We start from the raw sequence: 17,046 nt of genomic DNA on the forward strand, positions 1-17,046 counted from the left end.
CATCATATTATTATGGTAGTAGTACTTGTAATACATTTTGAGAATCATTGTTCGAGAACAGCTTGCACCATAATATTTAAGATTTGAATATCTACGCACGATTTTGACCCTGCGTGGATTAGAGAAAATACCACCAATCCTGTTCAGGGTTACAGGGGAACTCGAGTCTGTCTGGGGTGACTCAAACTCACACCATAGGCAAAGTGGAATCTTCTTTTAATCTTCTTTCCATCATTCGGTGCGTATTTTCGGAACCTGGGTAAAAGCGTGGGTGTAACGGGAAAAAAACCTATGCAAGTGAACAACATTCAAGGCACAGAGCTGAGTCAAGATTCAAAAACAGAATCTTAGACTGCTCACCAAATGTTACACCTTGCTGTCCAATGCAAAGAAATTCAAACGTGTACCAAATGATTACTTTTGTTGTAATCATTGAACAATATGTAATAAAAAAAACAAAAAAAAAACCATCATGAATAGACTCAAATCAATGTGAAATTAACCTTTTGACTACAAAGTATCCTGGTTTAGGTTTTCAATTACTTGCGGACTTATCCGCATTTATGATTTACAAAAGCTTATTAGGAGCAGGATAAAAGTTCATGAGGACAGATTTTACACCTTGTGTTGATCAACCACCCAAACTAATTCGTATTAGGACCATCGAGTCTATGTTCTGGAGTCAGATAAATGATGAGCTACTTTGGGCTTTAAAGTGAATGCTGCAACTGTGAAAAAAATGTGCCAAATTAGAGCGAGTAGATCTGCAGCAGAAAAACCTGACAAAGTTACGCAGTTGCAAGTTTGAAGGACTTACCGTGATGGTGGATTTGCCAGCATATTTGCCATACTTGAGAAGCAGAGGTTTCACCATCTTCTTTTGGGCCACAATCTGCAGAAGGCACAGAACGATTGGCTCAAGGACACATCAAACAACACCAGCGATTCATGTGACTCGCCGATGATCCGACCGAAGATTTGCGCGTAATTCACACCTACCTGACCGAGCGTGCACTCCACCCCACCCAAGAAGTCATCGTCGCGCGTCCCGATGCTGTGAGTGCCGTGGATGTCGTACACTTCGAATCGTAGCTTTTGAACCTCTTCAAAGTAGTAATCCAAGGAGAAAACCTTGGCGAAGACAGGGTGCAAGTTGCTCTTGATCACTTCTGTCCTGTCCAACTGAGAGAAAATAAACCCGATTCAACTTTTGCACGATGCTGACATTTCATTTTCACCATTCACGAAAGAATCGATGTGAGAAGGGAAAGACAGCCTTTGGTTGACCAAAGGGTCACAACTTTGCAATTATATTCTCACAAAAGAGAGACACCAAATCAAACAAATGTACTATTATTGAGCTGGACCAATCTCTTATCACGCTCAGTCAAGAGGAAGATATGAGAGAAGATTGGAGGATTCTGACATTTAATCTGAGTACACAGGCAATGTTCGTGTCTGCCTTTGACTGCCTGACAAGTAACTTGAGCTCTCTGAGGCCCCATCTGCTCATCCTGTAACATTTTTGCTCTCCCAATGCATAAATATCTGGACATAAAATATCGACTTTTTGTGAAGTTTTAGTTTGAGTATGTTTTTTTTGCTCAATGTCTGTTCTACTTTGGGTACTATTTGGCACCACCTAACCTGCTGTATTTCTAAAGTTTGTGTAGTAATTAGGCTGTCATTTTGTCAAAAGCATTTGGGCAGGTAAAGAAAATAAAATGTTCTCTGATTCTACACCGTTTTCGGGGATGTAACGATTGGATTTTCGATTTTCAATTCCCGACTTTGATCCGATTCAAATTTCTAAAATCGCTGCCATGCTTGTCTCTGTGCACTAGAGTGGTGCTGCGGCCACCCACAAACCCACTGCGCAATGATGTTTGGCGCAAGCGTGTCAACGCACCAGTCAAGTCATTTAGGCAATGTGCGTTTGCAGTTTGCTGACATGAGAGAGACGTGAGAGAGTGGCTATGGTTAACATGGCATTGCGAATTCTTTCATTTTTTACACTGATGCATATTTTAAGCAGTTGAAATCAATTTTAAATAGATTTTCGATGAATCGTTACATTTCTATTGACTCCATTGATTCTCTGTTTTGCTATTCATTGTGTTTTAATGTGGCGCAAAATGCAAATTTTGCCTTGCAAACTGCAAAGCAAAACCTTACTGTATTTCAAGCCTTGGGTCTAAATGCTAGTCTACTTAAAAAGGTGCAGCGCATCTGCCAAATTCCCACACATGGTAAACCAGACTTACCCTTTCACGAAAATGAAGATGTGCCCATTTTTACGCTGAGTACATGTGTGCCTGTCTACAAAAATAGAGCTTTCAATAAATAAACAAATTATTTTCTTTCAATCTGAGAATAGATGCTTTAGGGTCCTCTTTTGCATCCTTGTCCCCAAAGCATTAATTTCATTTTGGACATGGCCACAGCCTAAGTACAAAAACAGCAAATAGGTGAGTTATTCAGTAAATAACAGACAATGTGTTCCCCAAAAAAATCACAAATACGTGGAGGTTCACTGACATGAAAACATTTTTTTTAAATGCAAACTATTGTTTCCAAAAAGCCAAGAAACACCAGCTAAGCCACGTCTCTTCATCATTTCTATCCTCACCATCCTCCTCCTCACTTTGTGCCATCTGGATGGACAGATTTGGGATGAGTTTGATGAGTCTGTTTGTTGATGACGGTTAATTTAGGCAACAGAGGATGACTCATGCCAGAGAATGGGATGTTGTTGTAGGTATGAAGCCTCCACTACAGAAACATCCCTGCCATGGGAAATTAAGGTTCGTTTTAATCAGCTCTTCTTAAAGAGTTTTATCTGGATAGTTTGATCACCAACCAGCCTTGTAGCCTTTGACACGCATCAACATCTGGTTTTTGAACACATTCATTAGCATGGACACATGAAGGTTGTTTACATGCACACATCTGCTGGTTGGCAACGAATCAAAATGAGCATTTCATCTGGAAATTAACCAAAGGAAAAGTGAGCGGTCTCTAGTCCAAGGAATGTGGTGGCGATAGATCCAGCGGACGTAAAAAGTCTACACACCCCAGTTCAAATCTCATATTTTGTAATATTACAAAAATATATGAGCCGAGAACAAAATTGCTCATCACCAAAAGAATACTATACCTATAGTGAAGCGTGGTGGTGACTGCATCATGCTATGGGGCTGTTTTTATTTTTTTTTTCGATGGAATTAGGGCCATCGTCTAGGTGGAGATCATTATGAGCGGTTCAAAATTACAGTCAGTGTTAACACAAAACCTTCATGCTTCTGCTGGAAAACAAAAACCACATCAGGAAAAGCCTCCTAGAACTGGTGAACTTTATTTGGGGTTAATTAGAGGCATTTGAATGGTGGCAGTTGTGTGCTGACTCCCATATTTGGAATGCGACAGGTTAATTCTGAACACAGCCACATCCCAGTTATGAGGGCGTGTACACATGTACAACCACATTATCTCAGTTGTTTATTTTTACTTCCTCTCTTGAAAAAAATCTTTTTCAGTTTGGGGTCCAAGCAACACTAATGGTGGAAAATGTTTTGAAATGATTTATCTTTGGTCTCACTTTCTAATATCACAAAAAACCTGCCGTTTGAATGTGTAGACATGTCATATTCCCCTGTAGATATTCTGCTCAATCTGCTGTGTTCATGCCACACTGAACTCAGGTCAGTTACCACATCTGACAAGCATGTCTCAGATTACAGGCAGAAAAATCCATATCTCTCCTCATTGCTCCCTGCCAAGTGCCCCCCCCGCCCCCCCATCAGTCTGTAAAATAGTATCCAAATACACCACATTAATATGCAGCGAGTTAAAGTTACACTTGAGATCCAATTTCCCTTAAATAGTTTTGTTTTATGACATATTAAAAGAATGATTAATTTCTAACTGAATAACCTCATTGTTTTTGGCATTTGCCCAAGACTAAAAAGGGGAAATGACAGACTTGCTTCCTACACCCCGAATCAGCCTGGGAGCAGTCCAAGGAAATAAACGTTCAAGCTGGAGCACAACTCAAGCGAACTGTACATTAAAACAAGTTCATTTATGATCCACAACAACGCGACCGCTTAGAAGGAAAAGAAATGAAGGACAAGAAAACTGAGCAGGGTACAACCTGAACTCTAAGGTACACAGAAACAACAACCAACAACCAAAAGCTATTTTTGTGTTTACCATAAAAGTAAGTAGAGAAGTAATTATGTATGTAATAGTGGTGCTTTGAGATGTGAATTTGTTTTTTTTTCCTGTAAAGGTTTAACGTAACATTTAGAGAGCTCACTATGCCACACACTAAAATACAACATAACATATCACAGAAACAAAGCCTGCAAAAATAAGACCCAAAAATGTGTCTCACCTCTGTCCACTGTCCGCTGGTCTGTACCATGAGAATCACACAAGGGTCCGACTTATTCAGAGTGTCTCGGTCCAGTAGAGCTTTACAAGACACCCGCAGCTCTACTTTAGAGACGCAAGTCGCCGGACCACCGAGACTGGTGGCGGGAGAGGTGGCCTCTTGAATGTCATTCATTCTGGCCCGGGGACAAGAGGAGCAGCTGAGCAGCAAACAAGTAGTAGGAGATGATGTGCTCTGTAAGTGTGAGGGATGAGGGGATGAGAACAGGAAGTGGTTAGGCAAAGGATGCTGACAGGAGACAACTTAGCAGAGACTGCCCTTTGGTCCCAATGGGGACTTTTGTGGGGCATATTACATATACGGGGATTACATTCCTAGATGGATAGAGTTTGAGAGTAAGTGAAATGTATATATATATATATATATATATATATATATATATTTCTCTCTCTCTCTCTCTCTCTCTCTCTCTCTCTCTATATATATATATATATATATATATATATATATATATATATACATGTATATATATATATATATATATATATATAGACATGGCACCTGTGTATAAGTCAGAAATCAGGTCAAAAATCACTCATAACTCAAGGCACCACCATTTAAACCGTTTATAAGACAAGTTTATCCATCCTAACGGTAGTATTTGCAGCGGACTTGTGGAGAAGAGACACTCATTCAGATATATGCACAATAACAATACACGTTTTGGACAGTGAAAGGAAGCCAAAGAGAAGTCACACAAGCACATGGAGAAGATGCAAACTCCATTCAGATACTAAGCTGAAACCCAAGGCAACAGTCAAAACCACTGCTTCATTGTGCTGCCTGACAACTTCATTTATATGCATTCATTACTGTTGGTATCATTACTCTGAATTAAATATGGCGTACATGTTGCAAACAAAAAGTAGCATGTTTTTTTCCAACCACAGTACCACCTTCTGGATCTTTGGGCACTGCTATATATGTACAAATGTATGTGTCTGAATGCATACATATATACAGAGAGAATATATATATATATATATATATATATATATATATATATATATATATATATATATATATATATATATATATATATATATATATATATATATATATATATATATATATATATATATATATATATATATATATATATATATATATATATATATATGTGGGAGTGTATATATGTATAAGTGTCCATATGTATCGGTGTACATGAATACACACACACACATGCTCTTTAAATGTAACATAGCAACAGGCAGGTGCAGACAATTAGCCACCAAAACTGTACCTGCATATTTTTGCTGGTGCAGCACCAGGGACAGTGCCCGGAACTAAATTGTGACCCAAAAATTATTCAAAGGAGCACTGCGAAATGCACGATTAACACAGTGCAACCGCTTCAGCATAACTGGCAAGCAACACCAAGTGAATCAAACAGAAGTTATGTTAAAAAAAAAAAAAAAAATCTACATTCAGCACTCTGCTTACAACATATGGCAAAAATATTGCAAGTAAAGACATTGAAAGACATCTACTTACTTATTTGTCCAGGAGCTCAAAAACGCAAGCTCCTCATTCCCTCAGTGAAACACATTCATGTCACTATTCACTCTTTATTTACTCTTCAATAGTGCGCCACCTTTGGATGGTCTCCCGTGAAGCAGCAGCTTCCTTTGCCTCCCTCATTGGTCGCCACGGTGTGTGGAAAAAATGGAGAGACGGAGAGGGAGAGAGAGAGAGAGAGAGAGAGAGAGAGAGAGAGGCTGGGCTTGTTCCCTCAATGAGTTGAAAGCAAGCCTGCATGCTTGGTAAAACAAATGAGATATGCAAATTTACACAAACTATTAAAATAGAAAGACAAGAGCCATTCATGCTGTGACCCCCAAAATCTATCACAAATAATATTCCGAGACGTCCACATGCGCACTTGATGTGAATGGTTATCTGTGGGACTAATTGTTTTAACTCATATGCCAAACTTGCGCCATGTTGAGGACATAAAAATGATGCTGCTATCCATTGAAGAAATTACATTTCACAGACAATTTCTTTGAGTGAAAAAAAACTATTTTAAAGGGTTTACCAGTTACAGTACATTAGTGATAGTGAGATCCTAGCAAAATGCTGCTGGAAATTCCAGATCAGTACAGAACATTAGGTATACCTTACTCCGATCATCCAATACAAGAGCCATATCCAAATATTTGAATTTACAAAAACGGATAATCATTTTTCAATCGACACTAGAAAACTACAAGTGTGACGGCAAAAAAGATAACCCGCCAGGTGCATGTGCAAGAATCACCGCCTAAGTACAGTTTCAGTTGCATTTAACTTTTTCACCTTTCAAGAGACTCTTAAGACCAACATGTGAATGTTTCTATGGGAACCTTGTGCCGGTGTGGTGGGGACACAGACAGTTCTCAGGACTGTTTCAAGCTCCCCCGGTTTACACCGTCCCATAAAAATGTACATTGACATGACTTGGCCTCTTTTACTGTTTCAAGATTCCCCCAAGACCCTTCAAAGACCAACAGGTGCATGTTTGTGCGGGAACCTGGGGACGAGACGTGTAACCTCCCACGTCACGGCGCTCATGACGTCACCCATCGCGAGGCTTTTCTATCATTTGACGGCAATGTGTTATGTAACATATTGTTTTCACGCGGTGTTGATGTATGCTCTGCAATACGCCCACAAATGTATTCTTTCATGAATGTATCTCAATCCATTGCATAATCATTTTCACAATGTTTGGGTGGCCGGAGAAAGGTGCCGCTTTTGAAACGTCGCGAGGCGGGACCGTAGGTGACCGACGACAAATACTTTATAAGAAAGTGGCTTCAAATTGAGACCAAAGCACAATGTGTCACTCAAGCCGGCGTGTGTTGCCGAAGAGAAAGTGGAGGCTTAATTGAAAGCACTTTCAAACAAATCCTATTCTCAGTGCCCTTGTGCTGAGAACATGTTTGTTTTCTTTGATTTTACCACTTCGAAGCATTCGTCTTGAGTGCATGCAGCAGGCAGCGACATTGGCTTCATTCCGCCAGTTAGTCAAATAAAAACATGCTGCTTGTGGAAGCTTTTTATAATCCTAACCCATTATGCTGACACTTTTTTTTTCCTGATCTATACTCTCTGCAAAGAACGACTAATATTCCCGCAGCTTACTGTGGCATTTTGACCGACTCCATGTATTGTATATCCTTATGACATCATGATAGTGGCCTCAGGTGGCCAAGGCATGCACAACAGAAGTGGTGCAATGTACAGCTGTTTAATTTCTTTACATTCTATTTAATGATCTATCCCATTACTGTGTATTTTTATAATGTACAATATTATAGCATGCGATTTTCCTGATAAAAAAATATTACAAAAAATGTTTGCCGTTTTTGGGTTGAACAGATTAATGGTTTTTCCATTAATTGCAATGGGAAAAGATTTGACTTGAGCATGGTCACAGAATGAATAACATTTGTATGTCAAGGCACCGTTGTAATAGAATTAGAACACAGATTAAAATGTTACGAGAAAAACTTTCAATGCAAAAAGTGACATTTAACAGACTACTTTTTGTAAATTAAAAATACAATACAAGACAATTTCATTTATATAGCACATTTCATAACAGCTTGAGCTGTAACATCACTTTAAAGATGTTTTTTTTTAAATGTTAAAATCAGTTAAAATCAGAATGCCTTGTTTCAACTAGTGAGCCTGCATAGAACATATTCTTGAAAAAAATATGTTTGGGTTGACTTCCTCAATAAGTATTGTTAGCCTAATAACATAATTGCCTAAATGTCAAAACTGTCACAATATCAATTAGAAAATATACCAATAAGCACAAAATAATTATTTTATGTTCTAACTGCATCTATGATCCAGGTTCTTAAACTTTTTAATCACATACCTTTTATTTTTAATTTAATACAGTTCATTTGTATTTAACTTTTAATTACAATACAGTTGCATTTAATCTTCCAGAAGTGTTTGAAACCAAAAAAATGTGTACGTTTTAAAATGTAACTATAATGCGCAATACATTTTAATTAAGTCATTATTAAATTGTTTTTTTGTTGCTTGTTTTCTTTATTTAAGCACAGTGTTAATGTTCAACCTGTGCATAATGTTACAGTGGCAAAAAAAAACATGTATATAAATGAAATAAAATAAAAATTTGTGTTTTTAAACGATAACTAACTAAAACTAAAATTTACAATGACAAAATTTAAGTAACAATATTTATAGCGAAAATCCCCTTTGTCTTTATCTCTGTAAGTCATTTCATTTCACATATGGGCTTTGGGTAATTTTGACTGTATTTATTTAGGTTTTACAACACCTGTACTGTACGGCCATACAGAAGTAGTTTAACAGTCGTTTGGGGACAGGGACAGCTCCAGGATTTTTTTTTTTTTTCCCGGGGGCGAAAAGGGGGCATGACCGATAGTGGTGCTGACAAAGTAATTTATAAATGTAGTTTAGAATATCAAATAAAATGCTGGAGGAGCTTAACTGGGCCTATACACAGCTTTCTGACGGGCCCACCAAGCCCCAGTGAAGCGCCATCCCTGTTTGGGGATGTGTGTGTGGTATTGAAAAAAAAGCTAAAACTAATACTAAGATTAATAAAAAACTAAACTAAAACGTATCATTAAAAAAATAAAATAAAAATAACAAACTGCCCTAAAAATTAATTAAACTGAGTGAATTTGAAAAACAAAAATCCGAACGGAAAAAAAAACAAACTAAAAACAAAAAAAATCCCGAACCGTTATCATGCTGGCACACACACAAAGCTTCCATCCTCCTCGTTGACTGAAGCGTCTGTTTGGAGGCACACACCTGAGCCCAGTAGAAATGAAGCCCATCTGAGGCCCCACACGGAATGTTCTCTGCTCTTACACATGGTTTATCGATGCACACATGCACCCCGCAGCTCCGGCAGGCTCGCGTCCTTGTTGTCACTCGAGCAACCTCGTGTGTCTAATGTTGCGTTTGAGTGGCATCTCCCTGCAGTGGCGCCCGCGGGATCAAAAGGGTACATACAGTATGTGAATGTTTGCAAGTAATTAAAAGACCCAATTGACGCCAATGTTTCACAGCCCTAATGGGATGTAAATAACGCTAATCTGCTATTAGGCTTGGTTTCACCAGGACACTATCAGCATAATTTCCGCTTCCGTCATCATTCATCATCATGTCCGTCATCATTCATCAAATACATTTTTGAGACACCCAAGACGGGATCGAATTGAATACACCACTGAAGCAGCCTCAATGTCTGCACATTATACGAGGAATCCTATTGTGTACACATAATGACCATGACTCTACATTTATTGTCAACAGTTGAGTCCGTGCTCACACGTACCATTTTACGAATACCTGCATTAGCAAAGATCCTGCCTACAGATGATAATCATGCAATTGTCAGTGTCAACAAAAGCGTTATTGAACATTGGGGGGGGGGGGGGGGGGGGGAAACGACTAAACAAGATGCTGTCATACCTTTCAGAACTTTTCTTGCGTTTAGTGCCATGACAATTCTAGTTCTTTACAAGTTACCGTGCAATTCATGGCCACCACACCTGGAAGCAAGAAGCATTGTGACTCTTTCGCCATCTACTGCCATCAAACAAGTGTTGCAATGAATGCAATACTTTCTAAGATACTCAACACTCCACCTCGGTCATTTCAGCAAACCCCCACCCCACCCCCGCTGTGCAGTCCACAGAAACTTGCAATGATGCTGTGAAACCAACTGTGTTAACAGGAGAGAGTACGGTACTGTATTCAATTTCAATGTCCAGGACATTGAAAAACAACTAACATCAGGAAAGACCCCATTCACGGCAATCAAGTGAATCTTTTTCAACACTTTATTTTGCAAAGTTCCAAAGTAACAACTTTTACTTTTTCTTCTCCACATCCTGCTCAGCAGCCTCTTTAGCTCTCTTGGCACGGATACCGAAGAGACGGGCGTGAGCGCGGGCCATGCGCAGGCTGGCGAAAGCCTTGAAGTTCTTCTCATCTTCAGAGATAACCCGGGCCTTCTCCTTCTTGTGTACCTGGAAGGACAAAAAACAAATGCCCCAAAAAACTATCAACACTTGCACAACATGATTAATGATCAATGATCAAGTTAAAGCTTTTTTTTTTTAAAAGCAGTCATCGGAAAAGGGGTTCAAAAGTATCATCAATTAAATACAGAGATTCCGGAGAAATTGTCGTCATCTGACTGCTACATTGTAAATCAAGCCCAGACAGGCTTTCCGCATTCTTATGATATTAAGGTCTTAACTGTGTAAACTCACAGTTTTGATGGGCATCACTGGTCCTTTGAGCTGGGTGGCCATCTTCAGTTCCTCCTCCTGAACACACAAAAGTGTTACCACTACACAAAGACAATTACATCCCACAACCTATGAACAAAACAAAAACTTTGTGCCATCCAAGTACCCGCACTCAATTTGGTGACTCATTTTACAGTGTCGTATTTTACCCCAAAAAAGCAAGCGTATCACCCATCACAACTAAAAAAAATTATTCGACTGCGTTGTTGAGCCAAGACTGTTATGCTATGTGTTGCACTTATATCTTGCCACATGAGTAAACCATTTACACTTTCAAACTGGCATCTAGGTACAGCAGTGTGATCTTATACAATTGTTTGTTGTTGCCACAAATTCTACTTTCGCTAAATGTTTAAAGTAAAGCACACCTTTCGCAATTAAGATTTTGACACTAAAGGACCCAGAGTGGTCATTTTGCACGGCAATAAAACTCTGAATTTTAATGTCAGACTTATTTTTTTTTTTGTAATTTACTCGAACAGTTTAAATTAAATACTGGTTCGACACCGGTGTCGGCAAAATAAACGCTACTGAACCCTTCACGCCACATGAGGAACTTACAGTGCTGTCTCCCTTCTTAGGAGCAGAAGCCTTCCGGGGGAAGAGGATGAGTTTGGAGCGGTACTCTTTGAGGCGCTGCACGTTGGCCTGAAGAGATTCTGTGGACCTGTTACGACGACGTGGATCCACAGCGATTCCGATGGTGCGGGCTGTCTTTTTGTGGATGCCGGCAGCCTACAAGGTGGAACATGGCGCAGGAAGATCATTTCAAATCTGTCAGGTGGATGCTCATTTCATTGGGGGAGGGGGGAGCTTTCTTTTATTTTTGACAGAAACAGCCATCAGAAAAAAGGGTTCAATGCATTCATCAAGCAAATACAGAGATTCCGGAGATTGTCATCATCTGACTGTACAAATACAGAGTGAGATTCAAATGCAATTCAAATTTTTTTTCTTATAAAATGACAAACCGTTTACACGTTCATGTATATGGGCTGTCATTTCCGAATGAGTTAAAAAAATGGTTTTAAGATCCAAAATGCTATCCTAAATAAAAACAGAAATTTCCATCAGTGCTTTAATTTAATTTCTTGATCGACTGACAACAGAGTAAAGGGAATAAGTTAAGCAACAGCATGATTCTCTTTTTGTAAGTTGGTGATCACCAACAATGACACTTTTGAACATTTTATCAAGCAAAACTGATGCACCGCACTTGGAAACATTATGCTTTTCGAAAATCCTTGTGAATTACCTTGAGCTCCTCCAGGGTGAAACCACGTCCAGCACGGACCCGAGTGTGGTATCTGATGGTGGGACATCTGACTTTTGGCCTCAGTGGCCCGGCGACAGGACGGGGAGCGATACGACGGGCCTTAGCCTGGCGAGCCTTTCGCCTGATGAAAGACAACTGTCAGTTAAAATGTCATAAACATTTAAGAGCCGCATTTAACGTGGAGAGAAGTACACAGCTGCGTTGACATTCGCCATGAGTACAAACAGTGCTCCCACTTATTTGCAGTGGACAGAGACCAAGTCGTGAAACAGAACATCTAAATTGTCATAGTTTATAATTGTCTGTAGATGCCATAAGTAGGCGGTAAAGCAATACATTAATCTGTTTCAGCCACAAGCACTTTTCATGTTTTCTTGATAGCACAATCACTTGCGTGAATCATTTTCTTGGGAGGCATACGAAGTGTCTACAATGGGGGGGAAAAAAAAGAACAACAAAAAAAAAAGATACCTGATCAACAGACTTTGATGCTGGACTAGTGAGCATTTTACGTGGATATCAGGAGGAATAGCATAATGGAACCCCACTATTCACTGAGGGATAGGGACCTGGCCAGCCCGTGCCAATTTCAATAGCAAAAAGCCGCAAATCAACAGCAATTAAAATCACAGCGGGAGAGATTATTTATTTTAAAAATATAATTTAAAAAAAGGATATACTGCCAATATGAGGTGGCTACAAAAATGGCAGGATCGGCTCAAAAAAACATTTCTAATATTAATAAATGTGAAAAGAATGTTGATAAGAATCTGCGTGTGCCAAACCGTGGTTATGGGAGGTCAACTGCACGTGAACCCATGCAATCAGTGACTTATTTTGAGCAAGTCAAAACATTAAAAAACGTTTTTTTTTTTTTTTAATTCAGCCGAGCGATGACCCGCTTCTGGTTTGCAAGTCAGTACTCTCATGATAATGCAATGACAAATTTGATTCCGAAGGCATGAGCAAAGAAACAGCAGATAGGTGACATTTTCATGAAATCGCTGAGACTACAGTAGGGTTTGACTCGAACAAAGTCTGAGAATGTTGAATCCCAAATACCTGCATATCATTTTTCATACACACGCAAAATTAGATTCACAAATACGACAAGCCAGCGTAGCATCATTGCTCGCTGACAACATACACTCACCTGCGAAGCTTCCTGGCGGGCTGGTTGAACCAAGTGCGGACTCTTTTCTGCCAGTCTTTGTGGAAGTGTGGATTCAGGATCATTCCATTCCGGCTGGGGGCCATGGCTGCCTACTTCCCTGAAACACAGCGCGAGTCACGTACATGAGAGTATTTCCATGCCGGTGTTCTGAAATTGCTTCCTACATGTCGAGAAGTCCTACCAATGCCCAGTGCACTTGCGTATAACGGCAATAAGTGTTTTGTGGGTAATTGCGCAACCTTTTCTCCTACCTATCGTACGTTCGGCTACTATTTTGGTTTTTATTCATTCTTATTTGATTTTTTCAAAATACTTTTAGCGTGAGTTTTACGTCATAGGTTTGAAGCATTGCGTTTTCATATAGTAGGTTTTGAGTATGGTGTTGATCTGTTGACCACATTCATCAGACAGTGTAAGTATAACACACTCAATTGTCTCATTCAATTGTCAGGACGTCCTACCTGCTTGTGCCTCCGTGTAAGTATCTTATTACGGGATTCTTATAAAGTTATAACTACCAGTCTGCATGAAACAAAACAAGCTGAACGCGCCCGGTAGCAATTTGGCTGTCAAATTGGCCTTCAGTAGGAAGACTCGTAAAGGGTAGGACATTTTGGCAGTACATGCTGTCAAATCAGACTTCGGTAGGAAGTTTCAATGCGGTAGGAGAATTTTGCAGAACGCCGGTACAGGACCACCATGCATCTGCACCAAGCAATGGCTGACAGAGAGCAAGTTAGCCAGGTTAGCGGCAGGTATACTGGAGACTGACATGTATGATACACTACATTATCAAATTACCATGGTATGGAATTTCAGCCTTTTAAGCTTTTACTAGCTCACACGATCGTTCATTTATTAACAAGTCAACATCTTTACTTTAGCAATGTTAGCAGCAACGCTAGCAGACACGCTACTTCCAGTGGACATCGCTACGAAAACACCGCTTTCGGAGGCCTCAACTAAAAAAATCTTTATCAATATTCACCTAAACGCAAAGGTGACAAAACGTAGTACTGAGTGGAACAAATTGAACTTAGAAACGGTATATCTATGCAATGGATTGAACGAGATTCTATTAAAATCTGTAGAGAATAGTTTTCATACCTACAAGGGAGGAAAATGGCCGAAAGGAAAAAGGAAGAAGAGCGGTGGTGGATTGTGGGATACGCGTCAACCAGCCAATCATCGAGCACTAGTGTTGTCAAAGATTGTATAGGGACTCCAGATGCTACCTCTTAACGATTGTTTGGATACGTGTACACACGTAGTTTGAATACAAAACTATAAAAATCCAAAGAGTCCACCAAGAAACAAAATACAACTAGTGTACTATGCTGCACATTGACTCTTTCATTCCTTACAGACTTAGGTTTGGCCATTGTTACGTTGCACTTTGAAGCCGTTTTCTCTATTTGGCAACTAGACGTAGACCTTTTACACATTATCAGCATGAGGTCCTCCACTGGATCATTGAAAAAGATGCTTTTTTTTTGTTAATCATTGAAAAAGATGCAGCGCTGCGCACTCTCGATTAATGAAGTAATTTCTTACATTTTTGAAAAAGATTTTTCAGCAAAAATAAATTTTATTTGGTAACTAACGCATTTTAATACCTCAGAGTTTTCTTGTAAAAGATGATCCAAAGGTTATTGTTTTAATAATTTATTGTTTTTTATATAGAGTTTTAATCATTTATAATTTATATGACAAAATGGCACATTTATGGAGCAGTTTGGAGAACTGCTGTCTACAACTTTTGGTCATAACAGGAGACTAACATTACGTTTCAAACAAGACAAAAGAAAAAAGAAAACCGAATGGTTATTTGATTTTTGTTTTAAAACGGAATCATGAAAATTGAAATACAGATTGATTTTGTTGTTTCTTTCCTGGGAGGAGTAAGAAAAACTATGAAAACAGTTACATTTTCTATTTTTGTTTCTAAAACGAAAATAGAGTATAGCACGAGACACAAGGTGAAAAATGGTTCGTTTATTTGTTTGGTTTTACCGGAAGTTGTCGCCGACAAGAATACATTCCTCTACTAACCGGTAGATGGCGACAGCGTGGGGCCCACACTTGCCTACCAGTGGAAAACACGGTAGAGAAGGAGGGACCGCAATCAATTAGTAGGTTCCAGGTTGGGGAGAAATTAGTAATTCGAAGTTTGCGGTTGTGATACAAAAGATGCAAATGGTGGATCATTATATTGTCTTCAGAAAAGACAAACGTGTGTCTCTACGGGCGACAAACATGTCTGCGCAAAAACTGAGCCGCATATTCCTGTTATAAGAATGTATTGGTATACGTACTACAATACTGACATAAACTACTACTACTGTATTACGATATACAAACGCACATACTTTCCAAAGCTATCACATTAGCCAGCTAGTTTGGTATAGCAGCACAGCCACTAGCCAATATAGGACTTAGTTCTGAATGTTGGGCACAAAGTTATAACCATTTTATTCTATGTGAAGAAGTATAATTTATGAAAGTTTGACCTTTTTAAAATGCTCTTTCTAAATGTCTCAACAAATGTCAAGTCAAAGTACTTGACAGACGACTCAAATGTGCCTCTGTTCCCTGGAGAATCAGGTATTTTCAGCTCCTTTGACCTTCTGTCAAGGAGTCATTGTGAAGTACACGGCGAGGACAAAGACCACTTCACCTGTAAACATCACGGGCCAGCGGTCCACATTTATGAGTGCACCCACTACTGCTACAAGTTCTTCTCAGATGACATCCTCCTTTCTTTGTTGTGGACGGTGATATGTAACAATATCCACGTCTTTATACAGCATATCATACATTGCATGTATGTACAGTATGTTTATATAGATGAGTGTGTGAGTGTGTGTGTGTGTGTGTGTGTGTGAGAGTGGTGTGAAATTAGTGCCTTAATTGCGATCAATTAATTACAGTCAGAGTTAAAGCATTCTTTTTTTTAAACACATTGATCATTTTTTTTAATCTCTGACTTTACTGTTTCTGGATGATAATGAGACCCATTTTGATGCATGGGGCTTGTGCTTGAGTTGTTGGGGGTGTAAAAAAACAAGGTCAATGTCACACCCTGAAGTGGACACTGATTGGCTGTCATTGTGTTTGGCATAATCTGATAGGCTCCTTTTCTAGGTGGAGGGCAAGTTCAGGAGCAGAGATCAAATGTGAAAATGGAGGAGCATGTGAGAGTTGCAACGACCAATCACGGTTAACCTGTTTTCCGAAGCTGAGCCGTGATTGGTCGTTACCTGAGCCCTGAGCAGTTGTGATGTCATTTTTAGTCGACAGAAGTGACAAATTGGCCGCCCCCTGAAATGGCTAAAAATGGGTGGATTTTGCTGCTTAACTCATATTCCACAAACGCAATATGAATCAGAATTCCTTGATTGAACTAGTGGGCCTGCTGGGAACATATTATTGAGAAAAATATGTTTGGGTTGATTTCCCCTTTAAGATAAAATAGTGACTTGTTTGTGGTCAAACTCATATGAAGGCACCATTGTATTTGCTTATGAAAATGCAGAGTTCCGAAACACTATTGACATTGCACAAATGCAATTACTCATTCCAAAATCCCATATGCTATATACATTAGGGTTGCAACTAACAATAACTTTAATAGTCGATTAATCTGTTGATCATTTTAGGGTTGCCAGTAAATGATGAATCAGATTTTCTTTTCAAAAATTTTGTAATTTCCTTCCCTTTATTCCAATGGTTATTTAAAATGAGTGCAATATAGTTGTCAGTTAATCGTTGCACCTCTGATTATACAGCTTGTCTTGAAACTGGAAACTGCAGCCTCAAAAGC

General features: G+C 39.2%; 2 protein-coding genes and 2 non-coding genes across 6 annotated transcripts in view; all 4 read right to left on the minus strand.

Moving 5' to 3' along the window:
• The window catches only part of cpne7 (copine VII), a 39,673-nt gene extending 33,584 nt beyond the window's left edge, over positions 1-6,089 (minus strand). Inside the window, exons 1-4 of the mRNA XM_086025729.1 lie at positions 5,951-6,089; positions 4,397-4,630; positions 1,000-1,182; positions 818-892 (exon numbers count right to left, since the gene is read on the minus strand). Coding sequence (XP_085881855.1) covers positions 818-892; positions 1,000-1,182; positions 4,397-4,570 — 432 coding nt within the window. The 5' untranslated portion in view covers positions 4,571-4,630; positions 5,951-6,089. The remainder of the gene's footprint in view (positions 1-817; positions 893-999; positions 1,183-4,396; positions 4,631-5,950) is intronic.
• Positions 6,090-10,281: 4,192 nt separating this feature from the next.
• Positions 10,282-14,476, minus strand: rpl13 (ribosomal protein L13). 3 transcript variants are annotated; one of them, XM_086026681.1, is made up of 6 exons: positions 14,331-14,476; positions 13,203-13,320; positions 12,029-12,170; positions 11,335-11,508; positions 10,735-10,791; positions 10,282-10,488 (listed from the first exon to the last, which is right to left on the minus strand). In XM_086026681.1, exons 2-6 carry the CDS (start codon positions 13,304-13,306, stop codon positions 10,330-10,332), a joined length of 636 nt encoding a protein of 211 aa, XP_085882807.1. In that variant the 5' UTR covers positions 13,307-13,320; positions 14,331-14,476; the 3' UTR covers positions 10,282-10,329. The 3 variants fall into 3 exon arrangements, with proteins under 3 accessions (XP_085882807.1, XP_085882809.1, XP_085882808.1); XM_086026683.1 differs by having other exon boundaries at positions 14,335-14,358; XM_086026682.1 differs by having other exon boundaries at positions 14,212-14,341.
• On the minus strand, positions 10,574-10,644 carry LOC147150144 (small nucleolar RNA MBII-202). The gene has a single exon (XR_015086350.1). It is a non-coding gene; the product is annotated as a small nucleolar RNA MBII-202 (small nucleolar RNA).
• LOC147150145 (small nucleolar RNA MBII-202) lies at positions 11,602-11,676 on the minus strand. The gene has a single exon (XR_015086349.1). It is a non-coding gene; the product is annotated as a small nucleolar RNA MBII-202 (small nucleolar RNA).
• Positions 14,477-17,046: the final 2,570 nt, after the last annotated feature.

Source organism: Filicampus tigris, chromosome 3, assembly GCF_054856515.1.
Source record: "Filicampus tigris isolate MCC_2025a chromosome 3, RoL_Ftig_1.0, whole genome shotgun sequence".
NCBI classification, from domain to species: Eukaryota; Metazoa; Chordata; class Actinopteri; order Syngnathiformes; family Syngnathidae; genus Filicampus; species Filicampus tigris.

What these genes read in the sequence shown, in the direction of transcription:
- rpl13 (XM_086026681.1), bottom strand. Translation starts at nt 13,306, where the DNA reads ATGGCCCCCAGCCGGAATGGAATGATCCTGAATCCACACTTCCACAAA. An exon ending in CCCGCCAGGAAGCTTCGCAG is followed by an intron (nt 12,171 to 13,202) that starts GTGAGTGTATGT and finishes GTCTTTCATCAG; the next exon opens with GCGAAAGGCTCGCCAGGCTA. An exon ending in CTAAGAAGGGAGACAGCACT is followed by an intron (nt 10,792 to 11,334) that starts GTAAGTTCCTCA and finishes TTGTGTGTTCAG; the next exon opens with GAGGAGGAACTGAAGATGGC.